The sequence below is a fragment of the Grampus griseus genome, assembly GCF_964374135.1.
Source record: "Grampus griseus genome assembly, chromosome: 14".
In the NCBI taxonomy this organism is placed as follows: Eukaryota; Metazoa; Chordata; class Mammalia; order Artiodactyla; family Delphinidae; genus Grampus; species Grampus griseus.
In genome coordinates this window covers 36,905,080-36,928,725 of record NC_139008.1, presented here as the reverse complement: position 1 = coordinate 36,928,725, position 23,646 = coordinate 36,905,080, and the positions used below count along the sequence as shown (strand labels likewise).

General features: G+C 49.9%; 1 protein-coding gene across 1 annotated transcript; it reads right to left on the bottom strand.

Annotated features, from left to right (window-relative positions):
• Nucleotides 1–231: 231 nt before the first annotated feature.
• On the bottom strand, nt 232–20,814 carry SRRM2 (serine/arginine repetitive matrix 2; the record flags this gene model as incomplete). Its single annotated transcript, XM_082670691.1, has 12 exons — nt 232–4,421; nt 5,713–6,484; nt 6,570–6,662; nt 6,826–6,876; nt 7,096–7,128; nt 7,212–7,274; nt 7,716–7,793; nt 7,970–8,134; nt 8,310–8,417; nt 9,312–9,585; nt 12,779–13,179; nt 20,753–20,814. The coding sequence occupies 11 exons, from the start codon at nt 20,812–20,814 to the stop codon at nt 6,442–6,444; spliced, it is 1,371 nt and encodes a 456-aa protein (XP_082526817.1). The 3' UTR covers nt 232–4,421; nt 5,713–6,441.
• Nucleotides 20,815–23,646: the final 2,832 nt, after the last annotated feature.

Below are 23,646 nucleotides of genomic sequence, written 5' to 3'. Positions count from 1 at the left end.
GTTCTGGAACTCTCCTGCCGGGCAGGAGACCTTGAATGGTAACCGGAGCCTCCCCTGCGACGCCGAGTAACCCGAGACCTTGACCGGCTCCGCTGTCTTCTCCGAGAGGTTGACTGAGAAGATCCAGACCTATCTCGACGACGGGTTGTTCTGGTTTTCTCCCTCCTCGAGCGGGAACGGGACCTCTGCAGCCCACGAGGCTTTGGTGAAGGAGAACGGCCTCTCCTTGAAGTTGTCTTAGTGCGTGGAGATGAAGCTGAACGCCGCCGGCGTGAGGATCTTGACTTTTCGGCTGGCTCTGGGGAAGACACTGAGGGACTTCTTCTGCGTCTTGGGGGAGTTCTAGAGCGGGTCTCTGGTGAGGATGATGCAGAACGGCTTCTACGGGAGAGCCTGGCCTTCCTAGTCAGCTCAGGAGATGATCGAGAGCTGCGACGGCGAGGGGGAGTACGAGACTTGGTCTTGGGCTCTGGTGATGACCTAGAACTTCTTCTAGTAGTTCTGGATTTGGGTGGGTGTTCTGGAGAGGACTCAGAACTGCTGCTTCCTTCAGGCGAAGGGCCTCTGCCTTTGCTTGATGAACCTGATCTGCTTCGTCTTGGAAGGACCCGAGGGACAGGAGCCTTGGGTTCAGGAGAGGAATCAGAACCACTCTGTGCCCTGGGTACTGCTCTTGGCTTATCTTTAACTTCAGGGGATGAGCCAGACCTACTACGCCGAGGAGAAGGCCGGGATTTGCTGTCGACCTCTGGAGATGATCCAGAGTGACTCCTTTGTCTAAGTGGCATTCGTGTCTTAGCTTTAGAATCTGGAGAAGAGTCTGACTCACTTCTCTCCTGAGGCGATGAACTGGGTTTCCCATCAAGTTCTTGAGAAGATCCAGACCGACGTCTCTGCCCGAGAGGAGTACTAGTCACAGTCTTCTGTTCAACTGATGACTCTGACCCACTTCTTTCTCTCTGAGGGGTAAGACACTTATTGTTGAGCTCCGGGGATGATGGAGAATGACTCCTTGGCCTAGGAGTCTGAGGCAAAGCTTTTGCTTCTGGAGAGGAATCACATTCACTCCTTCCCCTGGATGGTGTTCTAGGTATATCTTTCATTCCAGGAGACGACCCAGATAGGCTGTGCCTTGAGGGAGTCCCAGACCCATCTCTAAGTCCTGGGGAAGACCCAGACCTGCTTCTCCTTGAGGGGGTTCTGGGTAAACCATCCTTCATTTCAGAAGATGCAGAACTACTTCTTTCCCTTGAGGGTGTTCTAGGTATAGCATCAAGTACTGGCGAAGAGACACTCTGATTTGAAGACATTCCTGCTTTTTCCACCGCATCTGGGGATAACTCAGAACTGCTGTGTCTGGAGGACCTTGTTGATTGTTCTTTCACATCTAGAGATGGATCTGTCTCCAGCTGATTAGGAAAAGGTCCATTCAAATCTTTAACCTCAGGAGAAAATCCAGTATTCATTTCTGCAAGAGAGCCAGAGTTTCTAAATTCTAAAGGTGATCCAAAGCTATTCTCTCTGGGAGGAGAGTCAGACAGTTCTTTATGTTCTGGAGAAAAGTGTGGCCCGCTCCAAGCTGAGGCCACTGCAGGGACTTCTTCCAAAGAAGCCTGTGACTGGCTTTGGTCAAGAGTCAAAGACATGGCAGATTTTTCTTCTATTTCAGGAGATGATTCAAAGTTACTTCCAGCCATTTCTTTAAGTTCTGGAGACAAATGGGGCAGGACCTGGTTTAAGGATTCTTCAGATTTCTCTACCACCTCCATTAATTCCTCATCTTGGCTTGGCTTAGTTAATGCACTACTTCGGTCTTTTGTATCTGGAGATGACTCAACACCACCTCTTTCCCTTGATGGAGTTCTAGGGGTATCTCTGAGTACTGGTGAAGACTCAGGCCTATCCTGCACAGAAGGAGGACTCAATTTGTCTCTTGGTCTTGGAGATGATGCAGTAACATCCTCCTGAAGGAGTAAGCTTGTTTTTTCTTTTGATTCAGAAGGCTCCAATCTACTCTGCCCCAGAAGAGATTTAGAGTCCACTGCAGGATATAGGGAAGAGTCAGACTGGGACCCGCTCTGCTCAGGAGACATTCCAGATTTCAGCCTAGGACCTTCTGACAATTCACTTCTATCTTGTCTTGTTGGAGATCTGGGTGCCAGCTCAGTGATTGGAGATGAGGACCTGGACTGGCCACCCTTAGGAGGTGTCTGAGATTTGGTCTGCAGATATGGAGATTCAGAATGACTCTGTCTCATTTCTGGACTTGAAGTACCAGATGTGGAGTCTGGTGAAGTTGGAGATTGTCCTTTCTGTTGCAGAGCTGAGGGTGGTGTGCAGGACTTTACTCCTGGACACAGAGAGAAAGATCCAGAGCAACTCTGTGCTGATGTATCTTTAGACTTCTCTTGGGAACATGGTGACACTGATCCAGGAAGATTATGCCCTGGTGGAGTTTGGGGCTTTGTTTTGGGGAATGGCGAAGTAGACCCTGAGTGACTCTGTCTTGGTGGTGTTCCAGGTTTCACTTTGGTATCTGGAGAGGAGGATCTAGAATGGCTGTGTCTTTGCAACGATCTAGATTCTGTCTTGGAGCATGGAGACTCTGATCTGCTTTGCCTTGAAGGTGTTTTAGATGTCACTCTACTAGGACTTGGAGAAGAGAAGCCAGAATGGCTTTGGATTGGTGACGTTACTGCTTTCATTTTGGGTTGTGGAGATGATGACCCAGATCGGCTCCGTCTTGGAGGTGTGCTAGATTTCACTCTAGAAGGAGAAGACCCAGAGCAGCTATGTCTCGAAGGGGTCCTAGACTTCACCTCAGGGTCAGGTGATGATTCAGAACGGCTCTGTCTTTGTGGTGTTGCAGATTGTTCATTTACCTGGGGACTTGTTACAGACTCTTGCCTTGGCGTTCCAGATTTCACGTTAGGTTGAGGAGATGAACTGGAATGACTTTGTCTTGATGGCGTTTTAGATTTCTGATTAGGAGGCGGAGAAGAACCAGAGCGACTTCGCCTTAGCGGTGTTCTAGATTTAGCTTTAGGTTGGGATGATCCGGAGCGACTGCGCCTTGGTGGTGTCTGAGACTTTTGTTTAGGGCGTGGAGAGGACCCTGAAAGGCTTCGCCTCAAAGACAGGCGGGATTTTACTTTGGACCTTGGTGAAGAGAGAGACCTGCTCCGCCTCGAAGAAACTCGAGATTTCTTCATTTCTGGGCTTGAGTTGGACCTGCTCCTTCTCTGTGATGCTCTGGATTTGTTCTTCCGCTCTGATGAGGAGCCAGACCTGCCCCTTCTTTGTGGTGTTCTAGAGTGAGATCTTCCCCGTCTAACTAGACTTCTACTACGGGATCTTCCTCGTCTTGCTGGTGTCCTAGACTGAGATCTCCCTCTCCTGGTTGGTGTTCTAGAGCGTGACCGGCCACTTCGTCTAGCTGGGGTTCTGGAGCGCGACCGCCCACGCCTGGCTGGGGTTCTGGAGCGTGACCGCCCACGCCTGGCTGGGGTCCTAGAGCGTGACCTGCCACTTCTCCTGGCTACCGATCTACTACGAGACCTCCGTCGTACTGGTGATCGGGTCCTAGATCTGCGCCTAGCAGGTGTTCTAGACCGAGACCTGCCCCTCCGGGCTGGTGTTCTAGACCGAGACCTGCGCCTAGTGGGTGTTCTAGATCGTGACCTCCGCCTGGCAGGTGTCCTAGACCGAGATCTGCCCCTCCGGGTGGGTGTTCTAGAACGAGATCTGCCCCTAGTTGCAGGGGATCTAGAGTGTGACCTGCCTCGTCTTGCTGACCTAGACCTGCCTCTTCTCTGTGTATTTCTGCTCCTGGACCAGCCTGGTCGCTGAGGAGACCTAGAGCGGCCACGTCGCTGGGGGCTCCTAGATCGTCCCCACCTCTGTGCAGACCGGGACCTACGCCACTGAGGTGACCGGGACCGAGAATGACCTCTCTTGGTAGGGGTTCGAGACCGAGACCGCCCCCTCTTAGTGGTAGGACTACGGGACCTCCCCACTCTATGAGAAGGAGTATGAGAATGTGACTTATCCCGTTTTGTTCGGCCATGTGAGCGACTCTTGGATGCAGGAGAAGAAGAAATATCTCGGCGGGACCCAGGAGCTGGTGTAGGTTTAGGACTTTCAGGGGAAGAGCTGGCATGCCGAGAAACTTTGGTAGGTTGAGGAGAGGGCGGGTAGCTCTCTGAAGAAGATTGGGGAGGTTTCTCAGGAGACTTAGGTGGTGAATGGCCCTGGGCTGGAGAAGCCTCAGAAGGGGGATTCACTGGCTCCTGACTTAAGGGGGTTGTTGCAAGGGGTTGTGGGGAGCCGCCATATTGCTCAGCAAGGAGCAGAGTGGGAGCAGGTAGTTCTGGCCCTGTGCTGCTCCTTTCCGGAGAGGGGCTAGGTTGAACTGCAGATTTCTAAGAGTGGAAAAAAGAGTAAGGATACGGGTATGTAAGCACCAAAACTTCCTATCACCTGTAAGATCCCAACACCCTTTCCTATGAAACTTTTCCCCTATGCACCCCATTATACCAACTGGTCCTTTTCCTCACCACAGGCAGTCACATTCATTCAATAACAAGAGATCACATAATATAAAACACAGTGAGAAACGTACGAAAACAGAATCTACAATCTTGAGTCTTCTATCCAGAGAAAAAACATAATGCAAACTAATGTACTATATTTCACAACAGACAACCATTACAAAATGCTGAGTGCAAAAAAGAAGTGGAAAGATAAAGCAGTTTCCCAAAATGACTGACTTCACTCTTAAAAAATATCTATATTAAAATAAAAGGAAAAAAAACAAAGATTTGAGTACGTGACTTATGTGAGTAAGAAAGACCAGAATGAAGTACAGGGAAATACAGAAAGAGACCAAGTTATAAAAGCTTTAAATATTAAAGTCAAGAGCAATAGGAAGTAAATTAAATTTCTGAGATGATCCAACTTGCAGTTTGGAAAACCAACTCTGGGTAACATGGAAAACAGACAGGAGAGCTACAAATTTAGCAAAAAGCAATTTAAATTATACTGTGACTGTTGAAGTAAGAAAACATGATTAGAACTTGAATTTTTTTTTTCCTTTGCGGTACACAGGCCTCTCACTGTTGTGGTCTCTCCTGTTGCGGAGCACAGGCTCCGGACGCACAGGCTCAGCGGCCATGGCTCACGAGCCTAGCCGCTCCGCAGCATGTGGGATCTTCCCAGACCGGGGCGCGAACCCATGTCCCTTGCATCGGCAGGCGGACTCTCAACTACTGCGCCACCAGGGAAGCCCTAGAGCTTGAATTTTAATAGCAAGTATAAAACAACAGGTACTGAATAGATCTTTCCAAAGTTGTGTTTTCAGACTGCAAGCAGCAACCCAGTGTGTTGCAAAGTTTTAATGAGCCACAACCAGCATTTAATGAAACTGATACTAGAGACACTATAAGTAGTAAAGTTAGGTGTAGTTCAAAAAATTTTTTTTGTTCCAGTTCTATCAACTTGTAAGTAGAAAGAAGACAGTGATGTAAAACTAACACCCAGTAAAGTTTGAAAGCCACAATTCTAAAGGATTTGCAAATGAAAAAGAGAACTTTATGAATAACTGAGAGGAATGCAAAAAACAAAACCGGACCTTACTTCTCCCTTAACTTCACACACCTATCCTGAATCCACAGCCCTGCAAACCAAAGAATATCCATTAACTCAGGAACGTACCTCCTTCTTGTCTTTATCTTTGTTTTCATAAGGGCTGCTAGGCTGCTTTGTAGAAGGCTCCGGGCTACTAGGCTGCCCTATGTTGGTGATACCTGGTTCCCTGGATGGTACATCTCCCTCCCCTCGACGCCCCGAAGCAGGGGAAGGACTTCGCCCAGTCAAGGTAGTTGTATGGGTTTTAGCTGCAGCACTTCGAGACCTGAGGAAGGTAATTGAGGATGGGAAAAGAGGAAGAAAATCAGTTCAGGGGAGAACAGAAAACCCCCTCCCCAGCTCCCATCCACCTTTCTTCAATATAACCCTCTTCCAAAGAACCTTCTCTTACTCACAGGATTCAAGTAACTCATATTGAAATTCAAGTCCAGTTCACTTTGCTCCTTCTCTTCTCAACATCAGTCCCCAAAAATGTTCTCCCTCTACCCCTTTATATTTACCTCCCCCAAACCTCCCAAAACCCTCCACCCAGTCCATTCCCTACCCGCTTCATTCACAACTCACCTCTGAGCCCACCTCCTTCAGGAAGCCTTCCCCGATTAAGGAAGCCAGGGTAAGGATTCCTTCCTCCCCCAGACACCACGAACAAACCACCACCCTCCCTATTCTGGCAGTCCATATATATCAGAACAAAACAAAATCACAAACAAAAGAAAACAAAAAACAAAAAACAAAAAAAAAAGAGAAGGGGAAATGTATATGTCTGTCCATCCTGTTGCTTTAGCCTGTCAGCTCCTAGAGGGCAGGGACCGTGTCTTCCGAATGGTCTGTGCAGCGCCTAGCACACCGTGGGCGCTCAATAAATATTAAATTGATTAACCCACAAGTCCCTCTCCCTCCCTTCCTCCTGGACCACCCCTTACCGACTGCGGGAAGTATCTGAAGAGGAAGCAGAGTCTGCAGAAGTTGAACGGTGCACCCGTCGGCTCTTGGGGGCTGGTGTTGTACTTCGAGACCTGAAGGAAGACCACCACCACAGCTCAGGGTGCTGTCACACCTGCACTGGGTTCCCCTTATCCACCCTTCAACCTTTTACCAGTCAGGGACGTGACTGATTCTGCCCTATCCCCAGGTGGCACTCATCTACTCACTAAGCAAATTCCCCTCTAATTCACTCACCGCTTCCTCTTCTTGTCCTTAGATTTACGTTTGCTCTTTGGAGTAGGAGACCTGAGAAATAAAGCAAAATTATTTAAAATAAAAATCATTTTTAAAAAAAGAAATAAAATGAAAAGTAAAATGGAAAGAACTGAGTTACTGACAGTAGGAGATCAAGGAACTGAGCTTTACCCCAAGAAAAAAAAAACCCTAAAGAGCCAGCAAGGCCATCAAGCAATGGCTCACTGCTCCATGTGCCACTATGTTCCCAATGCCACAAAGAGCTCTTACCTATGCTTCCTTTTCTTGGATTCAGATTCTGACCTGTTGGTAAAAAGTAAGTAAAATTATTATTTTTTACCTAGGCCTGGACTCACCAAACCTCTCCAATTGTTCCCAGCTCATACCTGTGCTTCTTCTTCTTAGAGCTCTTCTTCCTCTCTCGTCGAGGAGAGCTGCTCTCTGACCTGCTAAATGTGGGTTCAGAAACAGGTCATTCAGCCTGCCTCCTTCTCTGGCCCACCCACTTATAATCCATCCCCAAAAAAGCTTCTAAAGCACAGAACAACTCCAATAGCACCAATGTGCCGATCTAAGCCCAGAACTTATTTACTCTCCAAGAGGCGTAGGTACCTATTATATAGCAACAAACCCCAAAATGGAAAAAACAACATAACTCCAAAATGCTGCTGATCAGTTTTGCAGAGGTACAGAATCAACCCTTCCCCACTGAAGCAGCACACATTATTTCTTCTACCAGGTGAGACCTGAATGGTAACTCCCTCTTCCCTGACTTTTCTGACAACTCTCTCCTACTTCCTAGAAATAAGAATACTCTATTTCCAGAGAGAGAGAAAAAACATGACAGGTTTGGTCCTCTGGCTACTAGAATAGCTTTCCAACTAACTTACCGTCCTCTATCTTTCTTCTTTTTCTTCTTCTTTTGCTTTGGGGTTGGTGAGCGAGAACTGCTAGACTCCCGGACAAGGCTGAGGAAAGATGAAAAACGGCAGAGATGGGTGCTAAGACAAACTTTCTTAGACATTTCAACTTCAGAAAAACAAAATCTCAAGAATTTGAAAAGACATAGTCCACACACAAAAAATGGAGCAGAGTGCTTAGAATTAGGAAGAGAAACTGACACTGGCTTCTTGGTCTTGTGTACCTGTAAGGTTTGGGTGGCTCAGGAACTGGTTGTTTAGCTTCCCGAGCACGACGCTGAGGATCAAAAGAGCTGCCATCCACATAGGAATCACTGATGCCAAAGGCAGCTCGGAGTCTCTCGTTCTTCTTCTCATTCAATTCTGCCAACTGGTGAGTCTCAGTTACCCTAGAGGAGAAAAGGTCAAAGGTCTAAAGGAGATAGAGAACAAAATGCAGAGTCATATTCACACAAACAGCCATGAGAAAATGAAGACAAGAGCAGGGAGAAAGTCCAAACTAAACAGAGAGAACAACAAAAGCAGAATAAAGTCCAGAGAAAATCGAGAGAGGGAAACACTCACGCTGGCCTCTGCCCTGGGGTCTCCTCCTTGCCCCCAGGGTTCACATCCTTCTCCAGCAACATGAGTCGAAAGGTCGCCACTTTTTCCTGAATTTGCTGTTCCTCGTACCTGGAGAACAAAAGCCTTCAGGGTTAGAGGTTGACTAGACACTCTCCCCAGTCCCAGGTTTACAGCTCCCTCGTTCCCAGCAGGATCCCTTCCCTTTCCATGCACACATACAATTTTTCACTCACTGTCACCCAAAGGGCCCTTCTATTAAATCCTGCTCTTTTCCTGTCATCTTTCTTCCCTCCACTGACTACACCCTCTAGAACAGTGGATTTTAAACATGCTACACTCCAGGGGCCAAGAGAGGAAAGTTAAGCAGGCAGAGTTCCAGGTGTTCCTCCCCAAATCCAATCAACAAGAACAAGTCTTTCATTTCCTGGGATTCCAAAGGAACATGCATTATATGAAACGGGCGCCACTGCTTAAGTTTGAAAACCACTGCTCTAAAAGGTTTCCTACCTTAATAGGTTCCTTTTCCAAAATCTCAATTCCCTATCCAACCCATGATCCCTTTTATCCGGGTATTATTCCAATTCCTGTTTTCCTGCCTTTGCTACTGTCCAAGCCCTCAATCCTTAAATCCATTTATCTTCCTTTTCTCTACCAATGACAACACATATCAGCTTACCTAGCTAGCTCTTGTCTCTTCCCTGGTCTGCTTCCCCACCTCTCCCTTAAAGCACATATTTGCTTCTCAATGGCCCCCCTCTTTCCCCATGTGCCTCCATCTAAATACCTCATAAAAGGCTCCCTTTTATATCCCAGACACAGGTTCCTCATCTCTCACTTTGAACTGTCCCTTAACTCCTTTCAATCCGCTAGCTCCTTTACCTCCTCCCCTCCTACAAGTCCTCTCCAGGCCTCTTTCAACCAGCCCTAAGCTCCCTACATCCCACCTAACTCCCCCAGCTCTGCACTCACTCAGTGCTTGGCTCTCCCCCAGCCCTCCCTCACCCCTGCTCTTCCATCATCTCCTCCAGCTCGAGGCATCGCAGCTCCACGCGCCGCTTGCGCTCGTGGTCCAGGATGTCAGGATTAGGCCGCTTCACCAGGGCAGCCTCCAGGCGCCGCAGTTCCTCCTCTCCCTTGTAGTCAGGCCGCTCACCGCGGCGGCCCCGCACCAGGGACAGGTTGCGCTGGACGTAGCCGTTGGTGCCGCTGCCCCGGGGCGTCGGCAGCCCGATCCCGTTGTACATGGCCCCGTGCCCGGGGTGGGGCACCACCGCTCCTGAAGGGGAGCGGGGAGACACGGGTCAGGCCCCTGGCCCCAAACTAGCCACTTACCACCACCCAAATCCCTGCTCTTCTTCAACCCTACTTCAACATGTCTCTCCACACTAAACCTCCTTTAGCTGCATAATCCTCCTGGTCTCCTAAAAAAACCTGTTCTTCATCCTTCCAGCACTGCTTTCTTTCCACCAAATCATAGCCCAGCTCTTACAGCCTTTCCCCACAATGTGCAAGAGCCACTCTTGTTTTCACCTAGCTTTCCTGTTTCCACCCAAAACAAAGATCCCATTTCTCCCAAATTTCTCCACACACTCTCTTTATTCTCCTTTAGCCCCAATATACACAACTGGTATCTTCACCAACTACTCTAATTCCTAACCCTGGCAACTGACTGAGGCCTCCAAACAGGGCACAACAAACACCAAACGAAGATCTGTGGCACCCAAAGGCCTGCAGTCCAAGTCTAGACTCTTTCAAGAACTGACCTAAGCATTTCAGGCTACCCTGAAGATAGCCAGAAATTATGAATACAATCTGACTGAACAGCCCCTAGATATCCAAAAGGTGGCCCAGGCTAAAGGCCAGCATGCACATCAGAAACACATGAACTTTGGATATGTAATCCTCTTATACTTCACCTCTTAAGTAAGGGGCCATTTCCAATCAACTATCCTGACTAATAACATATTCCTTCAATTTCCTTCCCAATAGGATTTCTCACATGGTTTGTGGCTCACCGAACTCTCACTAGCTCCTGTAAAATATTACATTTTCAACTCAACGCTCTAAATACACCAAACAAGCCTCCTCTGTTCCAACTGTTCCCATACCTTCTCTACATTCCTTCCCCTGCACTTACAAAACCCCCACTCTTCATACCTCACTTTCATTAACGTCAAACTGTCAACTTTCCCTAACAGTCCCGTTATCTCATTTCCTAGTTTTTCTCTTCCAGGCCGTCCTTAACCCTCTCATTATCACGTGCCTCCTACCAGGTTCTATCCTCTCAATCTGTCCCAACCCCAGCATGACTCTGAAGAGCCCTCTAACTCTAGTTTTACTGATTAGATTTCTTGGCTACGTACACTCTATTCCTTTCTCCAGCTACATGTACTCTGTTTTTTCCTCCAACTCATCCTGTCCGAGATAGTTTCACATGGGGAAATGTGTGAGGGAAAATGATCCCAGGAAAGAACCCAAGGAACAAAGTGGAGAGATTAGTGAAAGTAAAGGGGAAAAACATAGAACTGGATAAAAGAAAAGGCTTCATTTTAAAAATTCTGAAAGAAACATCATACAAATACCTGGAAGAACGTACTAAAGCCCCCCCCCACCCCATACAGGGAGATGCTGAATGAAAGGGAGCTAGGACAACTCTAGAACAGTTTGGAGCCCCTTACCCCCCAACTCTAAGGCTGGGTCCCTGCCCAATCCCAGTTGCAGACTCTAGAGATCTGAAAGCAAAACAAAACGAAATAACAATACTGGGTTAAAGGAGTGACAAATGATGCTAAATCTATGAAAGGCAAGTGGAACTGTGCAAAGAAATGAAAAATTTCTTTACAGCACAAGAAATTTTCCAACCCTCACTTTTATTTTCTCAAATTTTCTCCTCCCTATTCTCAAGCTAGGCCTTCTTTGGCTCTCTATACCCTACCCAGTTTCTGCTTCCCTTGCAGAACGCTTCTGACCTGCAATCAATTCTTCAGCTTAACCATTCACCCACACTTCCATACCACCTCACACAATAATCCTCCCACTCCCTGGAAAAGGATAACCAGCAGCTGCTAAGCAAAGGATATTAAATCACAACAGACTGGAGAACTTTTACGGAATGAGCCAAAAAAGAAAGAAAAAAAACCCCCAAACAAACAGAAATACCACAGCATCTAAGACAGTGCTCAAAACACTAAAAGGATGGATGGACCAAAAAGTGTATTAACAACACAAACACAAATCACCAAAACCTAAATAAGGACACTTAAACTGGGGTCCAGGACTGTGGGTATGCAAAAATCACCCAAGCTAAAAGCTGACAGTAAAAGCTGCAAAAAAAAAAAAAAAAAAAAAGACAAAAAGGCGTTTTTTCTGTTGGAAAATTATCACGATGCCCAACTAACCAGGCAGAAGGGGGTCTTGAAATTCAGTATTATGGTATTCAAGAAAAAAAACGCACCAAAAAGGGAGGAGAGTGTGCAAGAAAATGGACAAAAGTAATAAGCACAACAAGCTCAGCACTGGGGCACTGTAGTAGCTGAGTAGACACTATGAAATCCCAGAAGCTAAAATACTAGCTCAGGAAGAGACCTAGACTCACACTCAAGAGGAAACACAACTCTTCAATTTTTGACCCAGAAGATATCTTAGAAAAGCATCCGAGTGAAAACCAAGGCCTAGAAAAGTTGTGTGCGAAATAGTGACAAAAGTCCAGCGTTTTCTCAAGGAAAGGCTGGCAGCCTCCTCCCCAGCCGTAACACAACTTTGGGGGAGACGATGAAAAAGTGCAAGAAAGAAAGGAGTATGTGTTCTGCCTTTACATACCTAAACCAAATACGTAAGTTTTTTTTAAAACGTTTAGAACCCTTCTCTTCCTAATACCTCATGACACACAGTAATGAATCCAAACTGCCTAACTCTCCCGGACATCTAGTTCAAGGCCTTCTCTGCACTGGCTGAGCGGCCAAGGCCTATTTTCAGCCTTGAGAAATGGGGGAGGGGGCTGCGCGGCGCCCCATAGTATGGGAGGCTCCGGGCCCGACCCCAGGCCCCCGGGAGGGACGGGTAGGCCGGACGCCGGAGAAGCGCGGGGGAAAGGAGCCGGCAGCGGGCCCCGGACGCCGCAGCCCCCTCCTCGCCGAGAAAATGTCGGCAAAGACAGCTGCAGGAGGGCCTCCTCGCCGCACGCGTCAGGGAGGCGAGAAGCCGAGTCGCGCGCTCCCCCCTCGAGAGCGCGCGCGAGCCCGAGTGCAGTCGGCGGCGCGCGCCGTTGCCATGGGGGAGGGAAGAATAAAAGCCCGCGCGCGACAAGAACCGCGAGAAGGGGGGAAGGGAGGCAGACCAGCAAGGACGTCCGCGCGCGAGCTAGGGGCGGCGAGCGCGCGTGCGCGCGGCGGCCTGAGCCGTTCTCCGCGCGCTTTGGCCTTGCGCCGGGGCCGCCGCCCCTCCCCCACCCGGCTCGCGCGCTCTCTCACCCGCCGCCGCCGCCTCCGCCCGCCGCCTCCGAGGGGGAGAGGTGCTGCCGCTGCCGCTGCTCGAGCTCCTGAGTCCCTCGGGGCCTGGAGCCGCCGCCTTGCCTCGCCGGCCCGCCCGCCTCAGCCAACACCGCCGACTCCTCGCTTCCTCCGGGGCCGCAGCGGACTCCGACTGCGCCACTCGCACCCCGCCTGGGCCGCGCTGCACGTCAGCACGACCAATTATGTGCGTCAGCACGCAGCTGCGCGCGTCGCAGGGCCTGCCGGGAACCGTAGTACGCCCCCCGGCCTTGTGCGCAGGCGCCAAAACCGCACCGGAAGTGTAGTTTCGTAAGGCCCGAAGGAGGTTCAACTCTGTCGTCGAAGAACTACGATTCCCGTCAGCCAGTTGCGAGGAATGTCTGGGGGGCGGACCGGAGCAAACAACGCATTCCAGAGACTTTCCACTAGGGGACGAGAGGACACAGGGCCTAGCGACGCTAGCGCTCTCCTCGGCCTCCCGCCTTCCACCCAGGTCATCCTGGGAGTTGTAGTTCTAGCGTGGCATGGAACCCGTACGTAGCTTCGCCCTCCCTGCCCCCACACGACCGCCATTTTGTCTCCCCGTGTTGGGAGGCGATGAGCCCGAGCCCACTGATACAGCTGTTTGCAAGTGATCGCAGGCTTCCTGGGGCGAGCCCGGGGCCGCGCCGCACCCGTCCTTCTGCACCCAGGAGAACCCGCCCCCCAGACCCCGGCCAGCGGACACCCGCGGAACCCCAGAGCCCAGCTACAGGCCCAGGGCCTGAGCCAAAGGCTGAGCCAGGAGGCCGTGGTGTTCGCAGCTTCCAGCCGCTGAACCCGGCCGGCTGCCCCTGGGGAATGATTTTTTTTTATGATCTCCGAGTAAGGCGCCCAGGCAGCGATGTGATTTTCGCCTACAGAACCTGGGACATGTTATATACGTCGTGGCCGGGCAAAAACGTTACAAACACCCTTAAATTTTTCACCCTTCTGCAGAATGTCTTAGGTTAATGGTTTTAAGTCCGTTTTCTTTGAGCCTGAGAACCAGCCAGTCTCCCTCAGAGCAGACTTTGAAGAAGCTGGGCTTCGCAGGCAGGCCAACATTTTAACCTGACCTTGAGCTCGCACTCAGCAGTCCTGGTTATCTCGAGGGTCTCGCACCCTAAACAGGACGCAGCACGTGGCAGACACATAATGAACTGTGGTCCGTTTGAGTTTGATTGTGTTTAATGTTAGTTTTCTTTGTAACCAGGGAAGGATAAAGTCATCTCAGACGCTGTAACTGGGCCACCCACCACTTGGCGTAGGAACTGTAGCTTCGGTGTACGGTGCTCGGGATGTTGTAATCTTGCCTCTTTGAACTGCGGCAAGTGCTTCCATGAGCTGGATGAACCTTTGGAGTAATTTATGGCAAAGTGGCAAAGCCTGTGTCTTTTCTGGGCCTAAGCTGGTGTTTCTGAGGTTGAGGGTGAAGGTGGTGGTTTCTTAAAACCCACCGCCTTCAGTGAGCCCCTTCCCTGTAATCAAATTCCCAATGATATTATTCCCTGTATTTACTGAATATTTTGTGCTAAATTCTGTACATGAATCACTGCAGTTAATAATGCTCGTGACAATCTCCTTTTCCTATGGGGAGAACTATGAATTCCTTTACATATCCACAGCACAGTTTTCAAAATATGAAAAGTAATGTGGAAATAATACTATAATCTACAAACCTTATATAGAGGTGTTATCAATTGTTCTGATAATATCCTTAATAACAAAAGAAAATTCAAAATCATGCATGTTGCATTCTTAGACTCCTTTAACATACTATAGATACTCTTTTGCACTTTACTGTTTTTCACTTAGCAATATATCCTGGAAATCATTGCATATCAGTTCACAGAGATGTATGGATGGACTTTTATTTAACCACTCTTATATATGAGCATCTAAATTGTTTCCAATATTTTCTAATTACAAACCATGCTGCAATGAGTAACCAGGAGCATATGTATTTTCATATTGTTAGGGGGTATATCTTCAAGGTAAATTCCTAGAAGTGGGATTGCTAGGGCAAAAGGTAAAGACAAATGTAGTTTTGTTAGTAAGGACAGAGTCCTCTCAGTAAGGGTTATACCAGTGTGCATTGGCAAAATATGGGAGGGCCTACTTTCCCACCACCTCACCAACAGAGTACATTTCTGTGCTTTTCCATTTTTGCTAACCTGATAGGTGAGAAATGGTATTCTAGGGCAGTTGTTTTGTGTGTGGTAAAATGCACATAAACATAAAATTTACCATTTAAACTATTTCTCAGTGTACAATTCAGTGGCATTAAATACATTCACAGGGACTTCCCTGGTGGTCCAGTGGCTAAGACTCCTCGCTCCCATTGCAGGGGGCCTGGGTCCGATCCCTGGTCTGGGAAATAGATTCTGCATGCATGCCACAGCTAAGAGTTCACATGCCGCAACTAAAGATCTGGCTCAGGCAAAATAAATAAATAAATAAATATTTTTTAAAAAATAAATATTTAAATACATTCACAATGTTGTGCAACCATCACCACCATCCATTTCCAGAAGTTTTTCTTTTTTTTTTTTTGCGGTACGCGGACCTCTCACTATTGTGGCCTCTTCCGTTGTGGAGCACAGGCTCCGGACGCGCAGGCTCAGCGGCCATGGCTCACGGGCCTAGCCGCTCCTCGGCATGTGGGATCTTCCCTGACCGGGGCACGAACCCGTGTCCCCTGCATCGGCAGGCGGACTCTCAACCACTGTGCCACCAGGGAAGCCCTCCAGATGTTTTTCATCCCCCAAACTGAAACTCTGGACTCATTAAAGACCAGCTCCTCACTCCCCCCTCCCCCCAGCCCCTGGTAACCTCTATTCTATCTTCTGTCTCTATGAATTTGCCTATTCTAGGTACCTCATTGTATGGTCAGGCCACTCGAGATGGCTGTTCTCTTGCTCTCTGTATATTCCCCTGCCCGACCAGTGCCTGCTTCACCTATATCTTAAGCACATGACTGACCTTCCTACGTACTTGCCCCAGGCCCCAGCTAGTGCTTGTTCTTATCAAAGGGGCAGTGAGGGGCGTGCCCCTATAACTGGTAATCAAACCTCCCACCCCTCCCCACAGAGAAGACTGCCATTATGTCCTGCCCCACCCTCAGCTGCACACGGTGGGGAGCTGCTCCGGGACCTTGCTTCAGACATGTAAGATCCCCCCTATCCATTATTATTATTTGTGTGTGTGTGTGTGTGTGTAAGCCAGCTTTGTTTTTTGAATTTTATTTTTTTATACAGCAGATTCTTATTAGTTGGTGGTGTGATGAATTAGGAGATTGAGATTGACATATATACACTAATATGTATAAAATGGATAACTATAAGAACCCCCTATCCATTAAACCATTGATGTCTGTGTTGATGACTCCGGGCTCTTTCTTCGTTCTTAAAGCTAGGCAAGTGCAGGCCTTGTAGGCCTGTTGTGTGTAGCCCAACACTCATAGGGTGGAATCATAAAATATCTGTCCTTTGGTATCTGGCTTATTGTACTTAGCATAATGTCTTTTTTATATTGTAGCATGTATCAGAATTTCATTCCTTACTATGGCTGAATAATATCCCACTGAATGTATATATACCACATTTTGTTTACCCATGTGTTCACTGATGGACATTTGAGTTGTTTCCACATTTTGGCTATTGTGAACAGTGCTGCTATGAACGTTACTATGCAGGTCTCTGTGTGAACAAATGTTTTCCTTTCTAGACTCTAAAGGTGGACTCTTCTTCAGGCTCCCAGCCTCTGGGCTTCCCCTCCAACCTTCATGGGACCTCCAAAAAGATTTTTAAATTTTCCTTTGAAACTTTATTTGTATCCTACAGTGTGGTAGGTTGACTAGTGGCCCCCCAAACTTCATGTCCATCCAGAACCACAGAATGTGACCTTACTTGGAATAAAGGGCTTTGCATAGGTAACCAGTTAAGGATCTCCAGAAGAAATCACCATGAGTTTGGAGTGGGTCTTCAATCCAGTGACTGATGTCCTTAAAGGAAGAGGAGATGCAGAGATGCACAGGAGAGGCCATGGGAAGATGGAGGCAGAGATTAGAGTGGTGCAGCCACAAACCTAGGAATGCCAGCAGCCACCAGAAGTTGGAGGGTGGGAGGCTCTGCAACACCTCAATTTAGGACTTCTGGCCTCCAGATTGTGACAAATTCCTGTTGTTTTGTGCCATGCCGTTTGTGACATTTGTTATGGCAGCCCCGTGAAACCTCATCCATATAGGTAAGCCATAGTCATTGTAGAAAACGAGAAAATACAGATAAGCGAAAAGTCAAACCGCACAGAGGCAATTCCCTGCCCCCAGAAACAACCACAGTTAACACTTTAGCATCTATGTCATCAGAGTAAGATTTCTAAAATGCAACCTTCTGAAATGCTTAAAGTTCTCCCAAATGCCTTCAGGATAAACTCTCAAACTCCTTAATAGGGCCTCAGAACCAGGCCTTTTTGTAGCCTCTTTTCCTTCTACTTGAAGAAGAATCAACGTGCACACCTGCCTCTGCTTGTTCCCCCAGGCAGACAGGCCTTGCCCGTGCCTTCAACCTCTGATTCCCTGGCCTCCTCGCAACACCCCAGTGGAAGCACTCCTCCTTCTGGAACTTAAGCTGCTGGACCACCGGAGCCTGAGGTGCTGGTGACCTCTGGGGCAGGGGTGAGTGGAGCCTCTCCCACCTCCACCTCTTGATTTCTGGACCCAGGAATCCTGGAGCTGCCATTCCACCCAAGGCAATACAGACCATAAACAAACAAATAATAGGCAATTACCAATCATGGGAACAGCAAGGAGGGTGTAAATGGGGTGGGAGGGCAGGAGGTCTAGAAAAGGATCTCACCCTCCCTTCCAGAGGGAGACCAGGCCCCAGCAGGAGGGCAGCTCCCAGGGCTGATGTTGAGGCACACTGGGCCAACTGTGAGGGTTTCCAACATGGTCTTTTGATCTGGAGGCCCCCAGTCCCAGCTCGCCCCCTCCAACAGGCCTGTAAGCATGGTCCTGGCCAGGCCTGGTAGCTTCCAGGCCCTGTGTGGGCTCGATGGCCTGGCTGGGACCAGGTAGCCTCAGCTCAGGTTGAGGGGGGCACACACCAGTCAGAGTGTCTGCCTGAGCAGCCTCCCAGCAGCACTCGGCCCCCAAAGAAACCTCGGATCCAAGGCCCTGGAAGATGACCCTGATCTTGTGCCCAGGACAGGACCCTGATAAGGGAAGCCCTTCCATGGACAACAAGGGTTGTCCTGGTCCCGAGCCTTCACAGGCACTGCCTCCTTCCCTGTGGCCGGCAGTCCTTGTGCAACGCGCCCTGGCCCAGGGCAGCACCGTGCTCCCCATCCCTTCCTTCTCGGGGTGGATGCTCTCCGTAATTTGGGGGTTTCTAGAGCTTTTAAAGCACTAACTTTATTTTGTTAGGACTGCATATTTAGTCTCTTTGGAGAGGTTAGCAGTTGAGGCTTTATGAAAATTCAGATGAATTATGACTGCCAGACGTGGCACTTTTTTTCTTTAATTTTTGGCCATGCTGCATGGCATGTGGGATCTTAGTTCACCAACCAGGGGTCAACTGACATCCCCTACAGTGGAAGTATGGAGTCTTAACCATCGGACCACCAGGGAATTCCCCGCCATTTTTTATTTTAAAAAATACTGAGGAAAAAACCCCCAAACACTGAAAAGTAAAAGATCAACCAAAATCCCATCACTTAAAAATTATAAACATATTTTATAAAAATATAAAGCGGTACTCCCCCAACTGGTACCCTCACACTGCAGAGCCCCCAGAGCCTTGGTGGGAGCCGCTCCCTGGAGGGGTCACAGAGTGCCGTGCCGGCTGAAGATCAGAAGGCGACATCCATGCATGCATAGTGTTGGCACAAGTTCATAATATGAAAAAAAAAGGGAAAAAGCTAAATACCCATCTATAGGATATTAGTTAAAGTAACGGTGAAACAACCTCATGTTAAGAGAGGAACTCTATTCTCCTGGTTGTCAAGGCACACGTGTCAGGCAGCCTGCATTCTCCACAAAGGTAGGTAGTTAGATGCAGAGATACAGGGATGGTGGGTGGTGGACGGCAGATGGTAAGATGAGTGGCATTTTGTATGTGTCAGGGACCCTGGGCCCCCCCCTGCAGGACCTGTCCCCAGGAAGCCTCAGTCTCCCTCCTGCTAGCCCTCCCCAGGACACCCCTTGGTCACTGCCCACCCAAGCCCAAGTATCACCTCCTCCAGGAAGTCTCCCAGGACTGAAGGCTCCCAGCTGCGAGCTCCCAGGGTAAGCATCTCCTGCCAAAAATGTTGGCTCCAGGGATTCTAATGAGTATGAGCTGGGGGCTACAGACTGAGAGGGCAGGGATTGGACATAGGGGCTGCACTTAAAGCTGTGCTTACACAAGGAGCTCAGCCTCCTCTCCAAAGGGCTCAGAACTGTGGAGTCTTTGGCCCCACTTCCTGCAGCTAGTGGCCCAGTGCCTCTACATTCCTCCTCTACCAGCCACATGGGAAGCCTGCCCAGGAGCTGGGTGCTCCCTCTCCCCCTCACCTGCACCCACGGTGCCCTTAGTTGTCCCACAACTAGGTACATCTTAAACACTTTTATTGTAGAGCAGGTGAAAGAGAAAATGAAATGAACCATCATAGCCTCAGAAAAATGTCACGTGGTTTCAGTGAAGCCACTGTTTTTCTAAGAAGCCATCATGGGGACACAGGAGGGAGGAGCAAGGAAATAGCACGCCCAAGTCCATTTCCTGTCCTGGCCTAGCTAGAGGCTAAGAGCCAGAGAGGAGGGAGCTTGACTCTCTTCAGAAGGTGAGGACCTGGTGCCGGGCAGGGGACCAGGGTGGGAGAGCTGCCCCACCAGCATGTGGGGGTACCTTTGAACTGGCTAGGGAGTAGGGGGAATTGGGCAGGGAGTGTGAGTGGGGCAGGGGAGGGAGGGTGCCAAGCTGCTCCTTCCTCTGCACCCAGCAATCCCTGGGGTCCCCCACCCCACTGTCACCTGCCAGAGGACCATCCCCCTCAAGTCAGCTCCAGGCTCGTCCCATGGCATGTTCTCAGGACCAGAGGATCCTGCTGGGAGCAGTGAGATGGGGGAGGGGGGCATCAGGATCCTGAGCAGGAACAAAATTTCAAAATTGCCTGGTGGACATGAAGAGGGGCAGAGTGGGGGCGGGGGTCAGGGAGCTGCTGGTGGGTGTTCCCAGATGACATGGGAAGCAGAGGAGAGGGGCCCAGTGGCCAAGCCTGGGGCTGCAAGTTGGAGGGGGCAGCTGGAGGAGGCTGAGGAGGATGGGCAAGAGGAGAGGGCAGAAGGGAGGGGGCCAGACCAGCGGCTGCAGGAGCTCCCTCAGGAGACAGTTTCCTGAAGTGGGTCAGGGTACAGGTAGCCATGAGGGCTGACCCCAGGGGAAGCTGTCACCAACCATAGGCCCGAAGGGGCCCTGGGAGGAGTCCAGCCAGAGCTGTAGCCTAGAAGGAGTGAGGCCAGGAGCAGGAGAGCCACTGGCTGAGTGGGGCGAGGCAGGACATGTGACCCTCCTCTTCTCAGCTCCAGCCTTCTGCCGCTGCCTCCCCTGTCAAAACCAGAAACCAGAAACCAGAACTGCAGAGACCCAAGGCCCCTGACAGAGCAGGGATGTGGGGTGGGTGGAGGGAGCAGGCGCTGTGACGGCCCCTGGGGTGTGTTCCCTTTGCGGCTGTGGAAGGTGGCTCTGCAGGGCTGTGGGGAGGCAATGGGCCCCCAGCCCAGAGTCCTGAGGGGGATGTGAGCATCCCCAGGCCTGTGGAGGGACTCCTGAGCCCAAGGCCCTGGCCTCAGCCTCTGGGGAGGGGATCCCTGGGGGTCTTGGGGGAATCAGAGTGTGTGGGAAGGAAGATGACTAGGCATGTCCCCGCCCCACACACAGGGGTGAGCTCTGATACCTTGAGAAGATGGTGGCAGGAGAGATGCCCATGGCAATGGCCATCAACATGTTGAGAGACATGTCCCCCCTCGCAATCAGCCAGGACTGACCAGGCCCAGGGGCCAGCTACCAGGACAAGAACAGGACCCTGGTTGCTTCCAGGACAAATAAAGTCTCCAGGGATGGGGGGAGGGGGAGGGGGCTGCTTCCCCTGGACTGAGACCCCAAGACATCCCCAGCTACAGGCCAGGAGCTTCAGGGGACCTGAGGGACCCCTCAGCCTCCATCCCCTGCCAGGGGTCCAGGCAGGTCTGGAGCCGTGCTTGAGGAGCCAGAGGGACCCCCTCCCCCCAGACCCTGGAGCCTGTACCTGGCTCACCTGGAAGCACTCCCTGCAGCCAGCCCTGTCCCAGGTGCCACCATATGTCCACTTGCTTCCTCCCACCAGCCCAGGGGTTGGAGGGTGCCATCTCCATGAGCTGTGAGGAGGCAGAGCTCCGAGGGGCCAAGTCACTGCCCTGAGGCCACCAGATTGTCACTACAGAGGGTGGGGCAAGGCTGGCATCTACCTTGGAGTCCATTCTTTCTGCTCAGCTGGGGAGGGGGCATCTCGAGTGTCCCTGTCTTTTCTCTGGTTCCTGCCCCCGTGTCAGCCTGGGACCCTGAGCCCTACAGTCCCCTTACTGTCTCCATCCTGTGGGGTCACCCTGCCCCGTTTCCTCCGGCCCTGAAATTAATGGCCTCCGGGTCGGCAGTGTGGCACACTGTGATAATAATGATTGACGGGATGGCCTTATACAGCTGGATGAAGAGCAGAGCAAGCCGGAGCTTGCACCGTGGGAGGTCCCAGGGTGGCCAGAAGTAGGGGTCAGGGAGTGCCTGAGTAAGAGGGAGGCCTGAGCATGGTTTGGGGGAGGCACAAGTGAGGTGGCGAGAGGGTAGTGGGAGACCCCCTCCCTTGGCCTGGCCGCCCCACCCAAATGGCCACCATTGTCCTCCTCCCATGGTCAATTCTGGGCCCTGCCTGACCCCACCCCCTTCTCTTGCAGGTAAAAATGAACAAGAAAAAGAACCCTAAAATGTATTGACAAGAATCCTCTCCAAGCCCCCTACAGACAGGAGAGCCCACCTTCCTGGGGATGGGAATGCTGTGAGGCAACATTTTACCATTGAGGTATGAACAAAGTCAACTTGTGGGCAAAAATAAAAATTCACTGAATGCACATGTATTCAGTGCCTACTGTGTGTGCCTGACTCTTTTCCAGAAGTGGGCTCCAAATCCCAGGATTCTGGGTCCTTTGAGGCCCAGCTCCAACCCTAGAAGCCCTGGGCCCTCCCCACCCCTAACTAGCCCTGACCTGGCCCTTCATCAGGGCTGTCTGGCCTGGGCCACCTCTCAGCCCCAGGGAGGCTCTATGGGGCCTCTGTGCCCTGAGGTCCTGAAAAGGGAAAAACACCCTGCTTTCCCTCTCCTACACTCACAGTCACACACCAACACTTCTCACACCAGATGTGTGGGATTTTTCACACCCACCAATTTTCCAATTTCCTGTGGACACCAACTAAGATTTCTATGACTTAATTCTGACACTGACAGAATTTAGCACTGACCCCACATTTTAAAGGCTCAGTCCTACAATACTGCTCCCACTTCAGATGCCAATCCCAGGTAGTGGGTCCCCAGATTACCCACAAATATCTGTCTGACTTGGCTACAGATCATGTGTTCCCATGACCCCCTTCTTGGGTTTAATAATTTGCCAGAAGGGCTCACAGAACCCAGGAAAACAGTTTCCTTACTAAGATACGGGTTTAGGGAGTTCCCTGGTGGTCTAGGGGTTAGGATTCGGCACTTTCACTGCCGTGACCGGGGTTCAATTCCTGGTTGGGGAACTGAGATCCTGCAAGCCCCGAGGTGTGGCCAAAAAATAAATAAATAAAATAAAATAAAATTGTTGGGACTTCCCTGGTGGCGCAGTGGTTAAGAATCTGCCTGCCAATGCAGGGGACACGGGTTCGAGCTCTGGTCCTGGAATATTCCCACATGCTGCAGAGCAATGAAGCCTGTGTGCCACAACTACTGAGCCTGCACTCTAGAACCGGCGAGACACAGCTACTGAGCCCACGTGCCACAACTACTGAAGCCCGCGCACCTAGAGCCCATGCTCCACAACAAAGAGAAGCCACTGCAATGAGAAACTCACACGCCACAACGAAGAGTAGCCCCCACTCGCTGCAACTAGAGAAAGCCTGCGCGCAGCAACGAAGACCCAACTCAGCCATAAATAAATAAATAAATAAATTTATATTAAAAAAAAAGAATCCGACTTCCATTGCAGGGGACACAGGTTTGATCTCTGGTCAGGGAACTAAGATCCCATATGCCGTGGGACAACTAAGTCCATGCACTGCAACTACTGAGCCCGCATGCTGCGACTAAGACCTGATGCAGCCAAAAAATTTAATTAATTAATTAATTAATTTTAAAAAAGACTGCTCCTTTAAAAAAACAAATAAGTAAAATTGTTTAAAGGAAAAAAATGGTGGATATTATGGCATGTGAATTAAATCTCAATTAAAAAAGAAAAAATGTGGGAGTTTGGGATTAGCAGATGCAAACTATTACATATGGAATGGATAAACAACAAGGTCCTACTGTATAGCACAGAGAACTATATTTAATACCCTGTGATAAACCATAACGTAAAAGAATATGAAAAAGAACATATATGTATAACTGAATCACTTTGCTGTACAGCAGAAATAAACACAACATTGTAAATCAACTATACTTCAATAAAACAAATTTGTTAACAATGAAAGGGAATTCCCTGGAGGTCCAGTGGTTAGGACTCCGTGCTTACACTGCTGAGAGCCCGGGTTCAATCCCTGGTTGGAGAATTAAAATCCCAC